The 25,704-nt window shown below is 46.6% G+C and overlaps 1 protein-coding gene and 1 non-coding gene across 6 annotated transcripts in view; both read left to right on the top strand.

Annotated features, from left to right (window-relative positions):
* Window positions 1-25,704, top strand: part of UBAP2 (ubiquitin associated protein 2) — a 167,407-nt gene that overhangs the window by 105,427 nt on the left and 36,276 nt on the right. For all 5 annotated transcript variants that reach the window (XM_074995845.1, XM_074995844.1, XM_074995843.1 and 2 more), the window contains 3 exons: window positions 146-318; window positions 1,801-2,011; window positions 4,737-4,776. In XM_074995845.1, coding sequence (XP_074851946.1) covers window positions 146-318; window positions 1,801-2,011; window positions 4,737-4,776 — 424 coding nt within the window. The remainder of the gene's footprint in view (window positions 1-145; window positions 319-1,800; window positions 2,012-4,736; window positions 4,777-25,704) is intronic.
* Window positions 20,464-20,544, top strand: LOC142013969 (small nucleolar RNA SNORD121A). The gene has a single exon (XR_012645842.1). It is a non-coding gene; the product is annotated as a small nucleolar RNA SNORD121A (small nucleolar RNA).

Raw genomic sequence — 25,704 nt, 5'->3', positions numbered from 1 at the left:
ATGGTAAAAGCCACAGCTGTGAGCTTGTAACTAAGTTAAGAACTTTGTGTTCTAAATATTTGTAGCTTCACAGTCTGAGGCAGTTCTGGTGAGTGATTTCTTTCATATAAATGGTGCAGATACAGAGTTTTATTTTTACTTTCAGATCCCTGCCTCTGCAGTGGAAATGCCTGGATCAGCTGACGTAACAGGGCTAAATGTTCAGTTTGGAGCTCTGGAGTTTGGGTCAGACCCTTCTCTTCCAGAGTTCGGCTCGGCCCCAAGCAATGAAAATATCAGCCAGGTGTCCAGTAACAGCTTGTACTCGAAACCTGTAAAGTACGTAAGAGTTCCATTCCTGCATCCTTCTGTGTTCTCTTGTACCAAAAAAAAATGCCATCTGTAGATCAAGGTCTCTTGTACCAAAGGGCTGTTGTGTTTATCTGTCTTGGAAACAAAATATGCTTGCTTGTAAGCCTTAATCACTATTTTCTGAAGATGGCACACTTAAAAGCAGGAAGGTCCTTGTCTGATGGCTAGAGAAATATTCTGACACAGGGATTGGAGTGGAGGGGGCCAGGGGGATGAATTGAGCATAATGCTCTTTTCTCTCTCTACATTGTTACTTTATTGCTTTTAATTATGCTGATTCCCAAAGCTGTTTGTGTGGGTTTGTCTCCCTCCGAGCCCATCTCCTCTTCTTATCGACACAGACAAGAGAAATGCACTGTAGTGTCCATCGCTGTTAGCACACTGACCCCATAAACTGAGGTCTGACCTCACAGTAAGCTTGGTCTGATGGCAGCTGGGCTCTGGGGTAGGCAGACAGCCCTTACTAAAATACTAATATTTCCAGTCATACAGAAAATGCAAACATAACAGCCCAAGTATATAGTTATTCTTCAAATGTGCTCTCAGTGTTTCATTTCTGTGTAAAACCTTTCTTGAAAGGTTATGGAGGATTTGCACAAATATTATCTTCCATTTGTCATATTTTTTTTAAAATTTTTTGAGAAGCCAATACAAACCTTAAGAAAGAGAGGAAAAAACCTTTCAGTTTTTGCAGGGCAAACCATTGCATCATTGTGCTGATATATAGGAGTGTGAAAGAGACTGGATTAAAAAAATGGAGGGATTCACAGTTTCATTATCCAAAATGTGAGAAATATATCTTGTTGCGGTAGCTGTTTTAATCATAATGTTTGTATCAGAAGCAAGAAAATGTGCATGCTAAAAAGCAACTTTTTTGGGGGGGGGGAAAAATCAAGTCCTACAAGACTGATACTGAATCAAGCAATACTGAAAAGGTTACGCATGTAAAGAGTTTGTGAAGATATAGAAGCAGAGAACAAATCTCAGTGTGTGTAAATTGTCATGTATGTTTGCAATACTGTGTTGTGAAGTCTCTTTAGTGCCTTTTGTGAGTACATCTTCAAGCATTATGGTATTGGCTTTGTGCTGGGCTCTGGTACGCACATATGGTAAGAAGTAGAATCTGCTCTCTCAACCTTACAATTGAAAACCATAAGAATAAGAAGTCCCTTAAAACATAGGACAATAATTACCCTAGCTAGCTCCTTGGGGAGAAGGAAGAGTGGAACATGAGATGGGAAGATACACTTGTCCTGGGAAGGGGAAATACCCTCTTCTGCTCTGTGCAGATGCACATTAAGCTCAGTTATGCCGTGAAACTGGAACTTGAGCAACTTCTAGCTGAGCAAATGGGTGTCCAGTTCCACATTGTTGTGCAGGAGCTGGAAATGTCATGGCAGTATCTGAAATGACATTTAACAAGATGATAAATAACTTTTACTTTTTCAGTGATCCTTTGAATACCTCTTTGCCAATATCCAATACAGTACAGGAGTCCACCTACACAACCTCTGCCATCACCTCTTCCAGTTTGACCTGCTCATCCCAGAGCACTAGCCCTGTAACAACTACTTCCTCCTATGATCAGACTTCTGTGCACAGCAGGGTAGCACACCAAAGCGCCATGGCTCCCTCAGAATCAACCTCTGTTGCAGTCACGGTGAGTAGATTTCAGAAATGTTTGAGCTCGTAAACATTAGGTTAATTCCTGAATGATTTGGGTGTGATTGACATGCTGTAGCTATAGATCAACTGTTTTACAAGCTGCAGAACAGTGCTGATCCTGTGAGACTCCAGTGGCTAACACAGTGATGACGATTGGTTCTTTTAACATCTCTTTTGACACTGACCACCCCCTGAATTCTGTTTTTTGCTATCGCTTTTCTTGCACTTTGGTCCTCAGGTGTGCAGATCTGTGTGATGTTTCTGTGGGTTTAGATTTGATTTGCTCTTCAGTCTGTTTCTAGCAAACATTGTCATTTTGGTTGACTCCTCCTTTTTGAAACTTATCAGCAGGTTTTCTTAAAAACCAAGATGCTATTACATAAGCCACCATGATATCTTGCCAGCACAAGTTTGGTACTTATTACATTTGTACAGCATATAGCACAGAGGGAATGACCTGGCTGTGGCCTTCAGGCACTGCTACAGTATACAAGTTTAATAATATTATTATTATTATTAATTACAAGATGAAAGAGAACATGCACCTTACATTTTAAAGATCACAAGGTCAGCAGGGCCACGTAATCTGCATCCAAGAATATAAAAATCGCTGCCTGAGGAACTTAGTGGGCTGTTAGTGATGATTTTCGATACATCTTTGGGAAGAATGGGGTTTTCCAGAAGACTGGACAAAAGCCAGTGTGGTGCCATTAGCTAAAAAGCGCAGATAGAATGACCCGAGTAATTATAAGCCTATCAGTCTGGCATTGGTCCTGAGTAAGATAATGAAGTAGCTGATGTAGTACTCAATTACGAAAGACTTAAAGGAGGATTAATGCCGATAAACATAGGTTTCTAAAAAATAGATCCTGACAAGCTAACTTGGAATCTTTTACTGATATTACACACATGATTGACAAATATAACAGAATTGATGCAAGCATGGGTGACATTTTTTATTAAAAAAATCTAGAACAATGTAAAATTAACATAGTATATATTAACTGGATTAAAAGCTGGTTGACTGATAGGTCTCAAAATGTAATTGTAAAAGGGAATTATTGAGTTGGTATATTTCTAGTTAGGTCCAGCAGCAGCTGGTTCTTGGTCCAACATCATTGGTATTCAAAGTGCAGGTAATGACCAAGTACTGGTTTGCAGAAAGTAAGAAGCTGGTTTGCCTTGCCCAACACACAGGGACCTGGTAGCTGGCTAAGGCTGGATTGTGACGGATACTTTTAAAACCCCTGTCCCAAGCATCAGTTCTGCACTCCCATTTCCTGGTTAGTGCTTGCAGGCCTCTGCCTAGGAGCTGGCTGGACCTGCTGCTGGCCCCTTCTGGCGTGCACCATGATCTGTGGTGCCAGGACAGGTGGGAAGCTGCACCACTGATGGGGAGCTGCTGGACGTAAGCCTCCAGTCCAATCACTTGCCCCAGTCCTGATAGCATCCTCCCAAATCTCTCATGCCTGGTCCCATCCTAGTGCTTGTACTCTCTTGTCCAGAGCCCTGATGTGCTTCCACACTCCAAACCCTTCTCCCACTCTAGAGCCCCCTCCCAGACCCTGAACCCCCCATTCCCAGCCTCACTCTGCAGCCCTCACCTCTGCACCCTAACCCTCTGCCCCAGCTCTGAGCCTCCTCCCACATACCAAACCCCTCATCCCCAGCTGTGTTGGATCATGGACATCAACAATTTTCTTCAGCTGGATGGCCAAAAAAAGTTTGAAAACTACTGTCTAAAGTGTTGAACGTTTGTATTAATTACCTCAAGGAAAATATAAAATGATCACTGATGAAGTTTATAGCTAACACAAACTGGGGAAGTGGTAAATAATAGAGGACGGGTCACTGATTCAGAGCCATGTGGGTCACTTGATAAACTCGGAAGGAAACTGTGTATTAATGCAGCTAAATATCTGTACAGTAGACCCCCAACTTATGCAGGAGTTGTGTTCTTGCAACCTCCACGTAAGCCAAAATTCCCACACAATATGGGAGAGCAACAAAACCGATGTGGGCGCCAGCCCTGGTCAGTTTCCTGGCTCCAGTGAGTGGAGGGGAGCTGAGGACCAGGCAGCAGCCTGGCTCCCAGCTCCCCTTCACTTGCGGGAGCCAGGAAACTGACCAGCACCAGTGCTGGTCCATTTTCCTGGCTCCTTCAGGGAGCTGGGAGCCATCTGGGAGAAGCCACGCCAAGCAGACAGCTGCAGCAACACAGCTTCTCCCAGCTGGAGGAGCCAAGCTGGCGGACAGTTGCAGATCGGCTTCAAGTTGCACTTAACTCACGTTAAGAGAAGTTAAGTGCAACTCAAACTTGTGCATTTTGGGGGTTTATTGTATGCATCTAGGAGCAAAGAGAGTGGACCATGCTTTCATGGTGGAGAACTCTGTATTGGGAAGCAGTGAGTCTACAAAAGATTTGAGGATTGTTTTGTCTGCTCAGCTCTTAGCCCCCAGTGTGATACTGTGGCCAAAGAGCAAATGTTATCCATCATTCATTCGTACTGCCCTCTTATTCTATTTTTATTCCCATGTCCCTTGAGTGAGTATCTCAAAGATTCTACCTACCCAAAGAACGGCAGTTCATTATTCTGGTGTTTGGTTTGGAATGAATATAAAGTTTTGTGATGAGCAGCCTGTTAAATGTCCAGATCTTGTGGGGTTTTAATACCACCTCTGTTAAGTGGCTTACTCATTTGTTTTTCCTTTGTTTATAGAATGGGCATAGTGGTGTTCGAACACAGCCAACTCTTGACAGTAAGTTTATAAAGCTCCATTATATACAGAGCTATTTTTCTGACCTTCCCTTACCTCTCAGAATGCACATAACTGTAATCATAGCTTACAGTTTTGTACAACCATATCTGTTTAATTTTTTGCTAAACAGTTTGCATTTTAAACTTAATTTCCAAAAATAAACACACAGCTTGCACAAGCCCCATTTCTGCTCAGTCCTTTTAGAACACAGGCGGCTGCTGCTGCTACTACAAGGAGAGCTCTTCCCTCGGGCTCCCTCAACCAACTATCAAACTTTAAAGGTGCAGGGCCCAGGTAAATCTAACCCTGACATTCATTTGAACTCTGCGCTCAACCCATGAGAATGTAACATACCAACATTTCTGGTAATTATGTACAACCTGCAGTCCATTATTTGATTTATTAGAAGAAGTCTGCAAGTTGCCCAAAGTTGTACCTGTCCCCAGCTGAGTCTTTGGGTCTCTGTCACAAGCTCTGGTATTGATGGTGGAAACCTGTGTGCATTTCTTCAGTTTATTTCGTATTAAGCAGAAAAAAATCTGTCAATTTTAGTTCCGCTATCTTAACTGAACGTAAAAGTGAAGAAAACAGTTCCTCTATGAAACTAAAAAGCAGTCAATACCACTTGAAAGACTAACAAAATAATTTTAGGAGATGAGCTTTCATGTGGCAGACCCACCGCTTCAGATCTGGAAATAGACTGATCTCTCCAGATCTGAAGCAGTGGGTCTGCCCTATGAAAGGTCATCATCTAATACGTTAGTCTTTAAAGTGCTACATGAGTGGTTTTTATTTTTTTTTATGTGAAGATAGACTAACACAGCTACCTCTTCATAACTAGTTCCTCTGTGAGCAGTGATATAATCTCGTAACTTTGTCACTGGGCATATAGCAAACTATTCAGAGCACATACTAAGCTGGCCTAATAAACTAACCAGAATTATAAAACACTTCATTCAGAGTAGTAGGCATGCCATAAGTCAAGATCACTTTACTGGAATTACATTAGTCTTGACTAGACTGTGGGATAAGAATAAACATTTAGTATGAGATCTGACAAACATGACAATAACCACATAGTGCAGTCACTAGTCCAATAGAGACGCAGTGGCTAAATCCATTTGAGTGAATGGTCCTAAACGTTCTTATGTTGGTGTCTGTGTGGCTCTTCTTTTTGCACTTTAATGTCCTTGAGTGTCTGTGGATTGCCCTCGTGAGATGCCGCCTTGAGCACTGCTGGTTTCTGGTTCTAGGATCTCATTTTGGCATTCATGTTTTACAGTGGCTAGTGAGAACGTTACGTCAATCTAATGAACAGTTTCTGAGTCCGTGGAGTGAACTGTATCCTCATTTTCCAGATACGGATGACGTGTCTCTACCTTGTAATTCACAGAATTTGCACCGTGGGCAGTTCTGGTGGTATCATATAATGCACTTCATATTCACTCCCCTGATCTTAATGGCTGAAGTCCAAATGCTTGTCTTCACTTTATCTCTTGTTGGACTTATTTGCCTTGGTCTCTGTGTTCCTTTGGTTTAGAAGGTGATGTTACATCCACGGGCAAGAAGTCCCAGGAATCTAAAGGGTTGAGGTGAACTCTTAACATTTTTTTCTTTTGCTTTTTATTTTATAGACTGGACTGTCCCCTTTCTGTTCAAATACAGGTTGAACCTCTCGTGTCCAGAAAACTCCATAATCTGGAATCATTTTTACTTAGGTGGATGACCACTTATCATGGGTATGGTCAAGTTTCCTGTGGTCCCATAAAGTTTGTTTACAGCCATCAGTCCTGGCTGTCAGTGTTCTGTGATGTTATTTAGCTGTAATTTACCCCTAAATGTCTTTTAAGAGCCCAGTAAGCAGCAGACGTTGGTAATGTGGAAGAAAATATTGACCTTCCATCAGTGGCAAATTTTTTCATCGGGCACTGGTCAGGTCCCCAGGGTGCTGGATGAGAGAGGTTCAATATGTACTACATGAATCTTATCTTTCCAATAAGATTCTAATTTTCCTGGCCATTCTCTCTGAAAGGTTCTGTACCAGTATTGTCACTGGTCTGGAGGGCAGCACCATGTACTTTCTGACCATACTGATTTTTACCATGAGCAGCAGGTTTTTGAGAATACTTTGATGCCAATTCATAAGCTTCTTTCATCAGGTGTTTCCATCTCTCAGCTTAATCTTTACGGTGTCCAGGTGTATGTTCACAGTTTGTAGGTAACCAAGTGCCTGGACAAATGTGAAGAACATTTATATAATACAGAGAGGGGAGACCTCTGTAGCTTCATTTTGTGTATGGTCATAGGCCTAGATGAACTTATTTAAGGAAGAAATTCCAGCTTGACTTTCATTCTTTTGGCGCGGTTCTCAACGCAGCACAAGAGACCAGTTCTTCCTGCCCATTGGCTAGTAGGTGGTAGGGGGCTGTGAGAGATGTAAAACTGAAACAGCACTGTAACTTTCTGAATAAATGATTGCACACTTGGCTCCTTGGCCATGATGAACCTTTTTTGGAAAACCAGTTTTTAAAACAAATCAGTGAAGATCTTGTCTGCCACAGTCTTGCTGGTTTGGTGGAGTTAGGAGAGTCTTGGATAATGTAAGAACAGCCATATTGCATCAGACTCAAGGTCCATTTAGCCCAGTATCTTGTCTTCCAGCAGTGGCCAATTTCAAGCCTTGAGGGGGAATGACTGGAACAGGTAATTATCAGGTGATTCATGCCCTCTTGCCCATTCTCAGCTTCTGACAAGCAGAGGAAAGGGACACACTCCCTGCCCATCTGGCCTAATAGTAATTGATGAAACCGTGAACTTATTTACTTTTTTGAATCCTGTTGTAGCTTTGGCCTTCACAACACCTCCATGACAATGGGCTGCACAGGTTGTATGTTGTGTGGGGAAGTACTTCTTTTTGTGTTTTAAACCTGCTATCACACAATGCAATTAATAGACGCTTTCCTTCTTGTGTTGAGGACAAGTAAATAACACTTTCTTATTTATTTTCTGCACACAGTCATGATTTTGTAGACCTCTATCGTATCCTCCCTTAATTATCTCTTTTCCAAGCTGAAAAGCCCCAATCTTATTTCTCTCTTCTCATATGAAAGCTCACCCATAGCCCTAATCATTTTTTGGCCTTTTCTGAATGTTTTCCAATTTCATCCTATCTTTTTTTGATATGCGGTGCCCACATCTGCATGCAAGATGTATGTGTTTCGTGGATTTATGTAGAGGCAATATGATGTTTTCTGTTGTCTTTTCTGTTCCTTTCCTAAGATTCCCAACATCGTTAGCTTTTTTTGACTGCCGCTGCACACTGAGTGGTTGTTTTCAGAGAGCTATCCACAGTGACTTCAATTTTTCTTGAGTGCTAACTGCTAATTTAGACCCCAACACTTTACATATATTGTTGGGATTATGTTTTCCAGTGTGTATTACTAGGGAGTCCTGAGGTGACAATTGGATTTTGAGCTTGGTTTAAGAGTTCCAGGTAAATTTCAGTTGCTGGGGTTTTTTTTTCCCTGATAATAGAATCTTGAGGTGCTCCTCAGTTTTGGCCAGCTCAGTCAGTTTTTTCCTTATAGCTAATTCCCGAGGCTCATTCTGGGGTAAACTATCTTAATTACAGAGTCCATTATCTCAGTGTACCCCTTCCAAATCCCACTTTCAGTTCTGTAAGTCAGACTGCTCCCCGTCAGTTAACTTGCCCTGTTAATGGGGGTTCCCAGTCTGTTCCATTTTCAGATCTGTCTACTATTGTTTTAGTCTTGTTGGTCCCAAGATATGAGACACAAGTTTGTCGTTCAGTTTCCTGAAACTGTATTTCAAGTGACATGGCAGACCTTCAGTTCTCAAAGGGCCAAGACGCTGGTAAATCTAACAGTGACATTCCTTTGTAAGTGCTGTGATTTACTACTGACTCATAACAAAATCTTGGATCAGTTTTATTAACTCTTCTCCCATGTGTGCAACACTGAACAGTCTTGGAATTGCAGGGAACTTCCTGTTTTTGTTTTTTTAATTTTCATGCTCACCTTGACTTCAGGCATTTCTTACCAGTTTCCCAGCTTTCCATTTGGAGAGCAGAGATTTGCTTTCCTGATTCCTTTCTGAGTTCTGAAAAAGTGTAACTTCTTTTTATTATCTCATTATCCTGACAGCCACGGCTGTTGCAGCAAATGTTTGGGAACAAGATTGGCTAATGAGCTCCCTCTGCTGGATGGCTTATCTGCTGAAGTAGAGCAGTAACCATGTTGATGTATAGACAGTGGTTGTCTGGCCTCTTTGCTTAAACTTTTTTCATGTATTACTGGTAGCATCCCTTGGCTCTCATCCTGGAATTCCTACAGTTATCTGTAACACTAATGCTTTTTTGATCTTTATGAACATGTCTGTTTACCTTTTTATGGGTAAACGGCACAAATTAATCTCACTGTAAAGTTCCCACACTTGACCCCACACCTTGTATCCTTCCTAACTTTGGGAAGGTATCCATCTTTCAAAAAACCACCTACAGGGCTGGTGTCAGAAGTAGAGCAATTTGCCCTTGAAGTACTATTTTCTCATATATGTTTTGTGAACAGAGGTCTGGAGTATCCAGGTCTATAAACCTGGTATTTCTTCTTCGAGTGTCCCCGTGGGTGCTCCACAATAGGTGACGGGCTTGCCCGGCGCCGCAGATCGGATCTTCCAAGCAGTTTCTGCCTTGCGCGCTCCTGGCCATGTGCGCGATCCGGTCCCCGCCAGTTCCTCTTAACTGCCGTCGGCTGCAGACGGAATCCGACTAGGCTAAGGCCAAATAGCGTATTCAACGACTTTATCTGTTTTTCTTTAAAAGTTTTTCAGATACTTAGGCTACTACGAGTTAGCCGGTTGTTATTTTGCAAAAAAAAAAAAACAACAAACAAACTACGAGCGGGACAGCTTCAGTCCAGTCCCAGTAACAAGCGCCGGAGGCCAGGAGCTACGGCCATCAGCCCTCCTGCTGAGGCAGGCCATCGGACGGGGAAAACAGCACAAAGAAGGTGCTAAGTACCCGCTTAAAAACTCAGACTCACCAACAATGTCCTCTTCAGGCTTTAAAAAATGTGAGTCCTGCCGAGAGGCGATGCCAGTGTCCGATGGGCACAGTCTATGCATAAGGTGCCTGGGGGAGTCCCATGTGGCACAGAAATGCGCCTTCTGTGCTAAATTAACAACCAGAGCATGGAGAGACAGGGAGATGCGGATTAAAATGCTGCTTCTTGATAAGGCCCTCCAGCCAGACGTGCCGGAGCGGCCGCAGCAGGAGGGACCCTCCGGAGCCCTTAAAAGGAAAGCTGCCTCCCTCACTCCATCAGCGCAAAAACGGAGGAAAGTCTCTCCAGCCCGATCCCTGCCGGCAGCAACAGTGAGCGGGACGGGAGGAGCACGCAGCCCCCAGCCGCAGCAACAGCTGATCGGCAGCGGCATGGAGAGCCACGTGGAAATGGCTCAGCCTCCGATAATCAGCCAGCTGCCCCGCACCACAGGCAGGGCGGCGGCTAAACAAGCGCCGGTACCGGCGGCACCGCAGGCAGCGGCACTGACCCCCAGGGAACCGGCGGCGCAGAAGGACACCGCACGTGCGGCACCGCCTTCGAGCGTGCCTAGCATGGTGCCGATGGGGCCGGGATCCCCCGCGCGTCAGGGGGTGGAGTCACTTCCTCCAGGGAGGGGGAAGGCTGCACACAAGAGGAGGCATTGCAGCCCCTCTCCGGACAGGGCTGTGGAGCTGCTTTCTCACAGCCCTCCACTTATGTTGCAGACTCCAACCAGAAGGCAGGGGTCTCCCCTAGCCTACCCGGAGCCCCCTTCTCCATTTTTACAACCAGCCTCGCCATGGCTGGGACCACCTTCACCCTTCCTGGGGTTTGAACCACTGGACTATTATGCGAAATCACTCTCTCCAGTGTCTCGACGATCTCCCTCCCCCAGACGCAGAGGGTACGCACCAAGGGAGTGGTCTAGGTCACCTTCCCAAGAACAGTGCCTATACTGCCATGGTCGCCCCTACCACGCGGGGCATAGACACCATCGGCAATCTACTAGGGAAAGATCCCCACAAACTATCTCGTACCCCCGAGGGCAATTGCGACCGGGGACAGAGACTCAAGCATCTCAGGGGGGACTGGTCATGGAACCCCGAGATTTTCCCTCGCAAACCTCTAGCGAGAGGGTGTACCATCACCAGCAGGAACCGGAAGGGTCCAGAGAGACGTACCCCAGCGGTTCCTCGCTCTCCTCCCCGGATGAGGCTACGGCCCTGGGGGACGTCCATCCTACGGACGATCTCAAACAGTTTCAGGAGCTGTTTAAGAGGGTGGCCTTCACGCAAGGCATCCAGACAGCAGAGGTGCAAGAGAAACACCATAAGCTCCTCAAAAATTTGAGACCTCCGGCCTCCTCCAGAGTAGCAATACCGCTTGATGAAGCGATCTTAGAGTCCGCCACTACGATATGGGAGACCCCTGCAACTATTCCGCCTGACCAAAAGAGAGCGGATAAGAAATACTTCGTGCCGGCGAAGGGCATGGAATTCCTGTTTAGCCACCCACAGCCAAACTCCCTGGTGGTGGAGTCCTCGCAACAAAGATCAAAAACATCTCAATTTAAAACAGGGGGAACGGACAAAGATGCCAAGAAGCTAGAGCTGTTCGGCAGAAAGGTCTACTCCTCCTCCACTTTAACGTTGCTAATGGCAAATTACGCAGCGCACTTAGCGAACCATAATTTTGACAACTATTCCAGGTTAACTTCCCTCATGGACTCGCTTCCAGAGGACAAAAAGCCGGTCCTCAAGGCCATAGTGCAAGAAGGCTACGCGGCTGCGAGGATGGGAGTTCAGATTGCTTTGCACGTTGCGGACATGGCAGCACGTTCCACAGCAACCGCAGTGGTGATGCGAAGGGAGTCCTGGCTCCAGACCTCGGGTATACCGAGGGATCTGCAGGCGAAGATAGTTGACCTTCCCTTCGACTCGCAGAAGCTGTTTGCTGAATCAACTGACTCGGTCCTTCATTCCAGTAAAGATTCAAGAGCCACACTCAGGACCCTGGGGATTTACACCCCTCCATACACAAAGAAAAGGTACTACCCTCAGCAAAGGCGGTACCAGTACCAGCAACAGCGCCCCCAGTATCACAGGGGTTACGAGCAAGGGCGACATCAACAGCACCAGCAGTACAGAACTCCCAGGCGACGCTCACAACAGAGCCATGCGTCCTCGGGGCGGGGCCAAAGGCCACAAGTTTGACATACAGATCCAGGGCTGCGCCATCACTACCATCGCACAAGGTCATCCGAAGCGGCTGTTCCACCATCGCCTCCGACCATTCTACGACCAGTGGCAAAGGATCACCACAGACAAATGGGTGCTGGAGATCATAGCCACGGGGTACGCCATCCCCTTCCAGTCGCTCCCACCGTCACGACCTCCACCCAAGCCCCACCTCCAGGAGGCCTCCCATGTAGCGAGGCTCAGGCAGGAGGTGGACCATCTCATGCTCATAGGGGCGGTGGAAAGAGTGCCGGAGCAACTGCACGGGAAAGGGTTCTACTCCAGGTATTTCCTCACGGAGAAAAAGACAGGAGGCTGGAGGCCCATCTTAGACCTTCGCGGCCTCAACAGGTACCTGCGCAAGCAACGTTTTCTGATGACCAAGACGTGTACTTCCACATAACCATCCATCCGGCTCACCGGCGATTCCTCCAGTTCATGGTAGGCAACGAACACTTCCAATACAAGGTCCTACCGTTTGGCCTCTCCTCGGCCCCCAGAGTCTTCACCAAGACCTTGGCAGTGGTGTCAGCCTACCTGCACAGACAGGGGGTATTTATTTTCCCGTATCTGGACGACTGCCTGCTCAAAGGGGCCTCGAAAGGGGAGGTTCTGCGCATGATACGCGTCACAGCAAACACGTTCTCCTCACTTGGCCTGGTTATCAATCTGGCAAAATCACAAATAGACCCCACACAGGACATAGAGTTCATAGGGGCTCGCATAAACTCGGTTACAGCGAGAGTATACCTACCAGAGGCTCGCTTTCGAGCCATCGGTTCCCTCGTGCAAGTCATCACCTTCAGCCCTACGGTGCCGGTCTTGACGTGCTTGCAGCTGCTGGGCCACATGGCAGCGGCGACGTTTGTAGTGCAGAACGCCAGGTTACACATGCGCAGCGTGCAGCACTGGCTGGCGAGTGTATACAAACCGGCAGTACACACCGTTCACAGGGTGGTGTCGCCCACAGCCGGGGTGCGCAAATCCCTGCAATGGTGGGTAAACCCCAGGAACTTGCTAACAGGGGTACCCTTCCACCAGCCGCAAATATCGGTTTTTCTCACTACAGATGCCTCCCTCATAGGGTGGGGAGCGCACATGGGCGAAGAGGTGACTCAAGGACTGTGGTCACCCACGGAACAGTCACTACACATCAATGTACTGGAGCTCAGAGCAGTGTTCAACGCCTGCAAACACTTTCGAGACCACATACAAGGCAAAGTAGTCGGGATCAGTACAGACAATACCTCCACCATGTTTTATATAAACAGGCAAGGAGGAGCTCGATCCCGTGCCTTATGCGCGGAAGCAATCTGCTTATGGAACTGGTGCATCGCCCACGATATAATCTTGAAAGCCTCATACTTGCCGGGTGCGCACAACGTGAAGGCAGACCAGCTGAGCAGGCGTTTTGTGCTTACACACGAGTGGCAGATCCGTCCCGATCTGCTACGGCCGATTTTCCACGCATTGGGTTTTCCCCAAATAGATCTGTTTGCCACTCAGCACAACAAGCAGTGCCCACGATTCTGCTCCAGGGCAGGACTGGGATGGGGGTCCCTGGGGGACGCGTTCGCGATCCCGTGGGGGGGCCCCCTGCTTTATGCGTTTCCTCCCACAGTGCCGATCTACAAAGTTTTGCAAAAAGCCAGGAGGGAAAGGGCCCGGATGATCCTGATAGTCCCAACGTGGGATCACCAAGAATGGTTCCCCCTACTCCTGCGCATGTCGGACCGTCCACCGATGCCTCTTCCGGTGGCGCCGGATCTGCTCACGCAAGCCCAGGGGTCCATAGTGCATCCGCACCCCCAAAGCCTGCGACTGCAAGTGTGGTTAATCCATGGCTCAGCTCCCTAGAGAGCACATGCACAGTGGGAGTACAGCAAGTCCTAGAAAGTAGCAGGAGGACTTCCACTAGGAAGACCTACAAACAAAAATGGACTCGCTTCACAGCTTGGTGTTCTACCAAACAGCTGGCCCCCCTTTCGGTGCCTATACCTACAATTCTAGAGTATTTACTGGACCTCAAGAGAGGAGGATTCTCGCTATCCTCGTTAAAGGTCCACCTTGCCGCCATCTCGGCGTTCAGACATGAGGAGGAAGGGCACATGGTGTTTGCCCACCCTATGGTTACCAGGTTCCTCAAAGGGTTGGTAAACCTCTACCCCCCTCGGAAACCGATTCCACCTTCGTGGAACTTGGACCTGGTGCTTACCACACTGATGGGACCACCATTCGAGCCCTTGGCCACGGTTCCCCTCTGCCTCCTTACAATAAAGACGACCTTTCTTCTTGCAATTACGTCAGCTCGTAGGGTGAGCGAGCTCGCGGCAGTCATGGCAACGCCACCCTGCACTGTTTTTTCCAAGGAGGCGGTAACCATACGGCTGCATCCAGCCTTTGTGCCCAAAGTTTCTTCCGAGTTTCACGTCAACGAACCTATTGTTCTACCCTCGTTTTATCCAAAGCCTCATAACTCCAACGAAGAGGCGCGCCTACATCTCCTGGACGTGAGGAGGGCGCTAGCCTTCTACGTAGACAGGACCAAGTCCTTCCGGAAAACGGATAGACTCCTAGTCTCCCTCGCTCCCAAATCGAAAGGAGAGGGTCTCTCCTCGCAGAGAATCTCAAAGCACATTGTATCCTGCATAAAAATGTGCTACGATCTCAAAAAGACTCCTTTATTGGCCACTCCCAGGGCTCATTCCACCAGGGCGGTTGCGGCATCAACAGCCTTTTTCAAGGGCGTTGCGTTAAAAGACATTTGCAGAGCGGCGACCTGGTCATCCTACGACACCTTCGCCAAACATTACGCCCTTCACAGGGTATTCCAAGAGGATACCCGTCTCTCTGCAGCGGTCCTCTCGGGGACAAGCTGCACATAATCCGATTACCCACCTCCTATCTTGGGTTACTGCTGGGTAGTCACCTATTGTGGAGCACCCACGGGGACACTCGAAGAAGAAAGAGAAGTTACTCACCGTAGTAACGGTGGTTCTTCGCGATGTGTCCCCGTGGGTGCTCCACTACCCGCCCATCCTCCCCGCTTCGGATCTCTGTTAGTGTTTTGTAGGCGCACCCGAGGCGGTTGGTCGAGGAACTGGCGGGGACCGGATCGCGCACGTGGCCAGGAGCGCGCAAGGGAGCGGCGCGCGCCGGCGCATGCGCGGTCCAGCAGAAACTGCTTGGAAGATCCGATCTGCGGCGCCGGGCAAGCCCGTCACCTATTGTGGAGCACCCACAGGGACACATCTCGAAGAACCACCGTTACTATGGTGAGTAACTTCTCTATTTTTATCATCACAAAATTCAGTTTCAAAGTGAAAAAAGTTTGAGTCTGCAGATTTTCCATCTTCAAACAAGTTGCTCTCAAAATATCTGGTAAAATACTGTTCTGATGGGAAAGGAGTTTACAGATCCAGTCTGGGCTGTCACAAGGAGCTGCAGAAGTTGCCTTTCTGTAGCAGAATGGTTACTTTTTATTTCATGGATTTGTTCGTCTCCCAAGTTAAAGTTCTCTGCACATCCACTTAGATCATTTTTTTTTAGTTTCCAATTTCCTGTGAAAACCATTCTTAATTAACTTTGAAACTCTTAAATATAATGTAATTCTTCTAGAATCTAGCTCCTTTGCATACCCCCAGTCCTTTGATTCTGTTAACATCACTCCTGTGTGCAACAGAAGTTTGTAACCTTGGGATCATCTTTGACTCTGAACTGTCCTTTATGGGTGGCAAATCTGAGGAACTGTCCCAGATTTAAGTATCATTACATTAGAGGAGGTTTTGGAACTAATTGATAGGCTAAACAGTCACAAGTCTCCAGGACCGGATGGCATTCACCCAAGGGTTCTGAAAGAACTCAAATGTGAAATTGCAGAACTATTAATGGTGGTTTGTAACCTATCCTTTTAAATCAGCTTCGGTACCCAATGATTGGAAGACAGCTAATATAACACCAATATTTAAAAAGGGCTCTAAAGGAGACCCTAGCAATTATAGATGGGTAAGTCTAATGTCAGTATATATCTTGAGTAACTGTGGAGGACAGCCTATCTTGTGGAGCAGTTTGAACAGACCATCCCTGCTGACCAAGTCAAAGGCCTTGGTCAGGTCGATGATGGCTATGTAGAGTGGCTTTCTCTGCTCCCTGCACTTCTCCTGCAGCTGCCTTACAGAGAAGACCATGTCAACGGTAGACCTCTCTGCACGGAATCCACACTGTGACTCGGGATACACCCTCTCAGCAATCTTCTGGAGTCTGCCAAGCATGACGTGAGTGAACAGTTTACCAGTGACGCTTAGGAGGGAGATTCCACGGTAGTTGTTGCAGTCGCTTCTGTCTCCTTTGTTCTTATACAACGTTACAATGTTAGCATTGCGCATATCCTGTGGAACCTCACCCTCTTTCCAGCACAGGCACAGTAGCTCATGTAGGGGTTCCAGGAGTGTGTCCGCGGCACATTTGATTACCTCTGGTGGTATACCATCCTGGCCACGGGCCTTTCCTGCTGCAATGCTGTCGATGGCTCTCTTCAGTTCATCCACAGTCGGTTCTTGATCCAGTTCGTCCATTACTGGTAGGAGCTCGACGGCATCGAGGGCTGTGTCAACCACAACGTTCTCGCGTGAGTACAGCTTGGAGTAGTGCTCAACCCAGCACTCCATCTGTTTGGCTTTGTCAGCAATGACTTCACCAGATTTGGATTTCAGAGGTGCCATCTTGTTCTGGGTGGGTCCTAATGCCTTCCTCATACCCTCGTACATTCCTCTGAGATTACCAAAGTCAGCACAGGTCTGGATGCTGCTGCATAGCTGGAGCCAGTGGTTGTTGGCACAGCGCCTGGCTGTCTGCTGTACTTTTCTTCTGGCCTCTCTAAGTGCTTCCTGGGTACTCTGGCTCAGTGAGCGTTTGTACTCCAGGAGTGCAGCGCGCTTCTTTTCAATGACTGGAATCATCTCATCGGAGTCAGAATCAGGAGCAGCGTCAAACAAGGATGCGTGCTTGCTCCGACATTGTTTGGGATCTTCTTCGCACTCCTCCTGAAGCATGCCTTTGGATCTTCAACAGAGGGCATCTTGCTGCACACAAGATCTGATGGGAAACTGTTTAACCTTGCAAGGCTGAAAGCTAAGTGTAAGGTGCGGGAAGTCCTCATCAGAGACATGCTGTTCGCAGACGATGCTGTTGTAGTGTCTCACACAGAAGACCAGCTTCAAAAACTACTCGATCAGTTCTCCAAAGCGTGCAAGGACTTTGGGCTTACCATCAGCCTAAAGAAGACAAACGTACTCGGTCAGGATGTTGCTGAATCCCCATCAATCAGCATTGACAACTATACGTCAGAGGTCGTCCACGAGTTCGTTTACCTCGGGTCCACCATCGCTGACACCCTGTCGCTGAACACTGAGCTAAATAGGAGGATTGGAAAAGCAGCCACAACTCTGTCCAGACTCAGCAAGAGAGTGTGGAATAACAACAAGCTGTACACTCACACCAAAATGCAAGTCTACAGAGCCTGCATCCTCAGCACCCTCCTTTATGGTAGCGAGACTTGGACCCTGTATGCCCGCCAGGAAAAGAGGCTGAACGTCTTCCACTTGCACTGCCTCAGGCGCATCCTTGGAATATCATGGAAGGACAGAGTGACCAACACCGCCGTCCTCGAGCAAGCTGGAATCCCAACCATGCACACCCTCCTCAGGCAGCGTCAACTCCGCTGGCTTGGCCACGTCCACAGGATTAATGATGGAAGGATTCCAAAAGACATCCTGTATGGTGAGCTAGCCTCTGGCAAAAGACCTCCCGGAGGCCCCCAATTGCGCGACAAAGATGTCTGCAAGAGAGACCTCGGAGAGGTAGACATCGAGCTGGACAGCTGAGAAGAACTAGCAGATGACCGCAGCAGATGGAGGCAGGGGTTGCACAAGGGCCTTCAGAAGGGCGAGATGAAGATCAGACAGCTAGCAGAGGAGAAGCGAGCGCACAGAAAGCACAGTAAGGACTTGCCAGACACCCACCACATCTGCAAGAGATGCAGCAAGGACTGTCACTCTCGTGTGGGTCTTCATAGTCACAACAGACGCTGTAAATGAAGTCCTCAATTGAAACTTTAAAGGGCGCGATCCATAGTCTATGCAGACTGAAGGATGCCTACTAGCTACTAAGTCTAATGTCAGTACCGGGCAAATTAGTAGAAAAAATAGGAAAGAATAAAATTGTCAGACACGTAGAGGAACATGATTTGTTGAGCAAAAATCAACATGGTTTCTGTAAAGGGAAGTCATGTCTTACTAATCTGTTAGAGTTCTTTGAAGGGGTTAACAAGCATGCGGACACGGGGGATCCAGTAGACATAGTATACTTAGATTTCCAGGAAGCCTTTGACACGGTCCCTCACCAAAGGCTCTTATGTAAATTAGGTGGTCATGGGATAGGAGGAAAGATCCTTTCATGGATTGGGAACTGGTTAAAAGACAGGAAACAAAGGGTAGGAATAAATGGTAAATTTTCACAATGGAAGGGGGTAACTAGTGGTGTTCCCCAAGGGTCAGTCCTGGGACCAATCTTGTTCAACTTCTTTGTCAATGATCTAGAGAAAGGGATAAACAGTGAGGTGGCAAAGTTTGCAGATGACACCAAACTGTTCAGGACAATCAAAACCAAAGCAGACTGTGAAGAACTTCAGAAAGATCTCAGCAAACGGAATGATTGGGCAGCAAAATGGCAAATGAAATTTAATGTGGGTAGGTGTAAGGTAATGCACATTTGGAAAAATAACCCTAATTATACATATAATATGATGGGGGCAAATTTAGCTACAACAGATCAGGAAAGGGATCTTGGAATTATCGTGGATAGTTCTCTGAAGACATCCACGCAGTGTGCAGCGGCTGTCAGTAAAGCAAATAGGATGTTAGGAATAATTAAAAATGGGATAGAAAATAAGACAAAGAATATCTGACTTCCTCTATATAAAACTATGGTACGCCCACATCTTGAGTACTGCATGCAGATGTGGTCTCCTCACCTCAAAAAAGATATATTGGCATTCGAAAAGGTTCAGAAAAGGGCAACTAAAATGATTAAGGGTTTGGAACGGGTCCCATATGAGGAGAGGCTAGCGAGACTGGGACTTTTCAGTCTAGAAAAGAGGAGACTGAGGGGCGATATGATAGTCTGTAAAGTCATGAATGGTGTGGAGAAAGTGAATACAGAAAAGTTATTTACTTGTTCCCATAATATAAGAACTACAGGACACCAAATGAAATTAATGGGTAGCAGGTTCAAAACTAATAAAAGAAAGTTTTTCTTCACACAGCCCACAGTCAACCTGTGGAACTCCTTACCAGAGGACGCTGTGAAGGCCAGGGCTCTAACAGAGTTTCAAAAAGTGCTCGATAAATATTTGGAGGTTAGGTCCATAGATGGCTGTTAGCAAGTGGTAAGGTATGGTGCCCCTAGCCTTTTGTCGAAGGCGGGAGATGGTTGGCAGGAGACAAATTGCTTGATCATTGTCTTCAGTTCACCTCCTCTGGGGCACCAGGCATTGGCTGCTTTCGGCAGACAGGATACTGGGCTAGATGGACCTTTGGTTTGACCCAGTGTGGCCGTTCTTATGACTCCTTCCACCCTTACCGTACACATCTAGGCTAGTTTCAAAGCCTTTTTTTCTTCACACAGTCAAATTCTGACTTTTCTTTCTATCCATGTTGTTAAAACTGTAGTTCTCATCTCCTATCTTGATTTCTGTCACCTTCTCTCTGATGCCCGCATCATGCCTTCCCAACCCTTTCTGTCCCTCCAAATATGGCTGCTGGGTCTGTATTCCTGCCCCTGGTCCTGTGTCACTGCTCTCTTCAGTTCTCTTACATGGTTTTCCCACTCTCAACACATCTTGTCCTGTCAAGGCCCCTCTGCTTCTCCTGGCTTGTCTCTTGTGTCATCCTTGCTGCTTCCTGCTCTGCCAAGGATGCCAGCCAGTTTATCCGGTGATCAGCTTCTCCTACTGCTACCTTTATGATTTTTTCTGTGCCACCCCTTACATGTGCAGCACTGTCCCTGAATCGATCTGGATAGTCACTGCCTCTTCTTTCAAAACCTCCTCAAGAGCCATTTCTACTTTGATTTTAACAAGCATTCAGTGAATCAGCCATGGCTTATGTGTCTATTGGGAACAGCTGGTTTTATTTGTTTAAGGACATCATGCCACATTTTGTCCCTGTCTGCTTCTGTGTTCATTACTCAAGCCTTTCTGTCCTGCTCTTTGTTTCTGGTACTCACTGTGCTTGGTTTCAGCTTGTGAGATCTTGAGGATGACTATTAATATTTGTCTGTATAACACGTAACCCAGGGTAAGCCTCTGGGAGATGCAACAAAACAGAAAACATGGAAAGACAGTGATGCTTAACTTCCAAGTACATATCTGAATTGTACTGTGGGCATCGTTAAGACTGAGTCTTTTCATTGCGCTTGTGTTTTGCAAACCAGTTTAATACCTAACTCTTTGGTGCATAGTTATTAAAACCATGAATTAAAAAAAGATGGAGCAGCATGAAAGGGGTAACGGGCCTTCTGAATCCTAACAGCTAATGGCTGTTCAGCGTACGCGCTTGTGAATTTCAGCAGGTAGTTTGAGAACTTCTGAATTTCTAAATTAGTTTTTCATGGGACATCACACAACAATGGCCTAGATTCAGCAGGATAATTACGTCAATGTCCTAGAATCCTTCAGCTCAACATTATGACATAGCATTCCCCTGGAAAGGCGCATTTGTAATAAGTAGGTGACTTTTAATTGATGCACAGTAGAATGATTGATTCTTCCTCAACTAGTGTCCCTGTGGGTGCTCCACTCTGGGTGTTGGTGTGTCCTCACACCAGTGCTCAGAGATTTTTCCATAGCCATGGTTTCCTGCACCATGCATATGCAGCAGCACCTCCTCATGCTCTCTGGCGCACACGTGGCATGGACTCCTCAGTTCCTTCTCTACTATCTTTGATTGCAGATGAAGCCTTGCTACTCTCTGCAAGAGTTCCGAAAACAGTTATCCTGTTAGTTCATCAACCATTACCCTAGTCCAAGTTTTGTGCCCTGTTCTACACTGTTATAGTCAAAAAACAAAACAAGTTATTAGTTAGTTAGTAGAGTTAGTGTACTGTCACTGCTATGCCTGGTTCTCCGGGAATCAAGCAGTGAGCCACTTGCAAGGGCACCGTGCATGCATCAGATGGCCATGTGTCTTGCATTAAATGCCTTGGAGAAGGCCGCCAAATGCAGGCTTGTGTTCACTGTTCCAGCCTGATGGCAAGAGCTTGCAAGAACCAGGATAATAGGTTTAAGACTTCCCTGTATAAGTCTTTACAGCCACCATCCCCGGACGATCCAACGGCTAAGACTGCAGCCAAGGGTGAGGACTCCAAGTGTCCCCTGGCCTCCAGAGGATCTCCCGTTGCTGTATCGGGTCAGTCTCCTGCCCTTTTCTGGCCTCCAATGCTATCTATACAGGCCATGCCAGAAGGGAGCACCAATCTGGACTCCCTGGCACCACTGACGAAACGAGTGCATTACATGCCGAAATGCAAGTGTGTAACGTTGACTTTGTCTGCACCGGTGACACCCTCTGTGCTGGTAAGCCTGCCATTGGCCAAGGCAAAGCAAACCACTTCAGTGTCTGCACCGCCTGTCCCGCCCGCTAGAAAACAGCACCACTTGCATTCCCTGTAACTGAGCACTTCACATCAGCCTAGGGCAGATACTTCTCCCCACTCTTGAACACCAGGGGAGGTGGTGTGGCACCTCCACAAGCATGTTGTATTGTGCATGCCCTCTACACCTGGTTCAGGTGCCAGTACTGATCAGTCAACAACCTGTGACAACACCACCTCGTTGGTACTGATCATCAATACAGCTGCTGACCATACTATTGCTGGCACAGCTCTGAAGTTGGCCATGGCTATAGTGGACACAGCAGTGCACATCACTTCCCCGGTGGTAGTCGCGTGCCATACCTCCTGGCTTGTCCCTTCAGCGATGCCAAAAGAGCTCCAATGCAAGGTAGAAGATCTCCTGTTTGTCTGCCAGCATCTTTTTGCCAATAAAACTGACATCCTTCATTCTATGAAGGACTCTAGGATGACACCGTGTGCCTTAGGGATGTACACAGCGCCCCGGCCAAAGAGGCTCAGTACTCCCTGTTCCAACACCCTCGGGACCAGTACCAAGAGTCCCAGCAGCAACCCCGATTTCAACAATAGCAGAGACTGAGAGCACAGTGCTTTCCTTTGGGCAGGCAAAATCAGAGCCAACAGCCAGTGGCATTCCACTCTCAAAACAGGAGTTTGAGCATGTGGTTGAGGATTTGTTCCATTGCTTCCAACAGGTCGCCACATAACCGTTCTGTCACCATCTCCGCCCCTTTCTGCATCAGTGGGAGGCATCACCACAGATAGATGGATCTTGGTACTGATGGTGAAAGGATGCGCCATCCCCTTCACCTCTATACCTCCTACCCCATCCTTCTTCAGGGACCCTTCTCCGGGAGTCTCCTCAATCAGAAGGTCAACACCTCCTCAGTTTGGGGGTGGTAGAGCCTGTCCTTGAAGAATTCCGGGGCAGAGAGCTCTATTCTAATGACTTCCTCACTCAGAAGAAGAGTAGGGAATGGAGATGGATTTTAGAGCTCAGGTGACTTAAGTACATCCTTTACAGATGTTTCAGGATGGTGACCCTACCTCTCAGCCCTCGACCTGCAAGATGGGTATTTCCATATCATCACTCATTCAGCTCACAGATGTTCCCCCCATTTTATGGTGGTGCAATCCCACTACCAATATTGGGTCCTCCTGTTTGGCCTTTGTGCAGCACGGCAAGTGTTTTCCAGCAGTGTGCCTGGTTTGTCCAGTGCACATAGTAGAGGTGCATTGCTGGCACATAATGGCATATATAATTTTGGTCGAGGTACATAAGAATGAGCCCTTGATCTTGAAATAAATGTGGTTAGGTCCAGTGATGGTATCACCAGAATAAATGTGTGGACAAAGTTGACAGTGGGTTTGTTTTAAGGAAAAGTTCCGGGATTAGTCTTACTGTGGTGTAACGTGATTGCTAGTGAGAATCTGTCTTGGGTTAGGAGGTTGTCTATAGGAGAGGACAAGCCTGTCACCTAGGGTCTTCCAGAGTGTAGCGTCATGATCTAGAATAGGATATAGGGATGTAATTATTTGGTGCGGGGGTTTGAGCTGGGGGCTATAGGTTATGAGAAGTGGTGTTCTGTTGTTGATCCTTGGGCCTATCTTGAAGCAGCTGGTTTCTTCACCAAATAATGAATGGACACAGAGTAGACATCAGGAATCTCAATACACATAAGCCTGTCAGTGAGCATTTCACTGGAGTGGGCCATTCTGTTAAAGGCCTGAGAATATGCGTCCTATAACAAAGAGACATGAAAAACAGATTACATATGAAAACAAAAAGCAGTCAAGTAGCACTTTAAAGACTAGCAAAATAGTTTATTAAGTGAGCTTTCGTGGGACAAACCCAGTTCTTCAGACCATAGCCAGACCAAAACAAACTCAATATTTAAGGCACAGAGAACCAAAAACAGTAAGCAAGGAGGACAAATCAGAAAAAGACAATAAAGGTGAGCAAATCAGAGAGTGGAGGGGTGGGGGAGAGGTCAAGAATTAGATTAAGCCAAGTATGCAGACGAGCCCCTATAGTGAATCAGAAAGTTCCCGTCCCGGTTTAAACCATGTGTTAATGTGCTGAATTTGAATATAAAAGCCAGCTTGGCTGCTTCCCTTGGAAGAACGGTGCGAAAATTCTTTTTCAGTAACACACATACCTTTAGGTCATTAATAGAATGCCCCATTCCATTAAAATGTTGACTAAGTGGTTTGTGGATCTGGAGTGTTTTGATGTCTGTTTTGTGCCCTTTAACCCTTTGTCTAAGGGAGTTAGATGTCTGTCCAGTATACCAAGTATCTGGGCATTGTTGGCACATGATGGCATATATGATGATAGTAGAGGAGCATGAGAGAGTACCTGTGATTCTGAGAGTAACCTGGTTAGGTCCAGTGATGGTATTTCCAGAGAAGATATGTGGACAAAGCTGGCAGGGAGAGGTTCCAGGACTGGTATTCCTGGGGTATAGACTGTGGCTGTTAGTGAGGATCCTCATAAGGTTGGGAGGTTGTCTGTAGGAGTGAACAGGCCTGTCACCCAGGGCCTTCTGGAGTGTGGCATCCTGATTAAGGATAGGTTGTAGGTCTTCAATAATTCGTTGCAGTGGTCTGAGTTGGGGGCTGTAGGTGATGACCAGTGGTGTTCTGTTCTTGGCTTTTTTGGGCCGATCTTGGAGTAGCTGGTCTCTGGGTATTCGTCTGGCCCTGTCGATTTGTTTTTTTACTTCTCCTGGTGGGTAATTCAGGTTTATGAATATTTGGTAAAGATCTTGTAGTTTTTGGTCTCTGCCAGTTGGATCAGAACAAATGCGATTGTATCTAAGAGCTTGACTGTAAACAGTGGATCTAGTCATGTGTGCAGGATGGAAGCTAGAAGGGTGTAGATAAGTATAGCAATCAGTTGGTTTTCGGTAGTGTGGTACTGATCAGGCCATCCTTGATTAGTACTGTAGTGTGCAGGAAATATATCTCTTGCATGTTGTAATCGAGGCATAAGTTGATCGGGGGTGTAGATTGTTAAAGTCTCTGTGGAATTCTTCTAGAGTCTCTGTACCATGGGTCCAAATCATAAAGATGTCATTAATGTATCTTAAGTAGAGCAGGGGTGATAGGGGACGAGAGCTAAGGAATCGTTGTTCCAGGTCAGCCATGAATATCTTAGCATATTGTGGGGCCATGCGGGTGCCCCTAGCAGTTCCACTAATCTGGAGGTATAAATTGTCCCCAAATCGGAAATGATTGTGTGTGAGAACAAAGTTACAGAGGTCAGACACCAGATTGGCTGTGGTGGCATCAGGGATGGTATTGCTGATTGCTTGTAATTGTCTTTATGTGGAATATTAGTGTACAGAGCCTTTACATCCATTGTGGCAAAGATGGCGTTATCAGGAACTTTTCCGATGTTTTGTAATTTCCTCAAAAAGTTGGTGGTATCTCAGATATAGCTGGGAGTGTTGGTGGCATAGGGTTTGAGGAGGGAGTCCAAGATTACATATGGAGATTTGTGAACTGAGGTTCGTATTCAATTTTGACACATCAACACTTAATATGAACAAAGACAGCAGTTACCTCACGCATTGCAAGGACTGCTTCCCTTCCTTTGATGTTCGTAAGTATCTCAGGCAAAACACTTACCATCCCTCACACCCCCCTGCTTCAGTCTTAACTTGATTTGTCAGTTTTTACTGAAATTTTTTTGGACCTCTGTACTACATAGCTGTTAGTCTGTGCCGGAAATGATATTGATCTGAAGAAGTGGGTCTGCCTGATGAAACTGCATCACCTAATAAATCATTTTGTTGGTCTTTAAAGTGCTACATGACTGCTGTTTTGTTTTGTTAGAATACAGCCTAACATGGCTGCTGCGCTGTTGCTATGCAAGTAACAGGTGATACGGTTTCACCAATGTTGGTGGAAGTTACTGCAGTAGCCAAGTCAAGCAT

This window comes from Carettochelys insculpta, chromosome 5, assembly GCF_033958435.1.
Source record: "Carettochelys insculpta isolate YL-2023 chromosome 5, ASM3395843v1, whole genome shotgun sequence".
NCBI classification, from domain to species: Eukaryota; Metazoa; Chordata; order Testudines; family Carettochelyidae; genus Carettochelys; species Carettochelys insculpta.
This window is presented reverse-complemented; position numbering and strand designations above follow the sequence as displayed.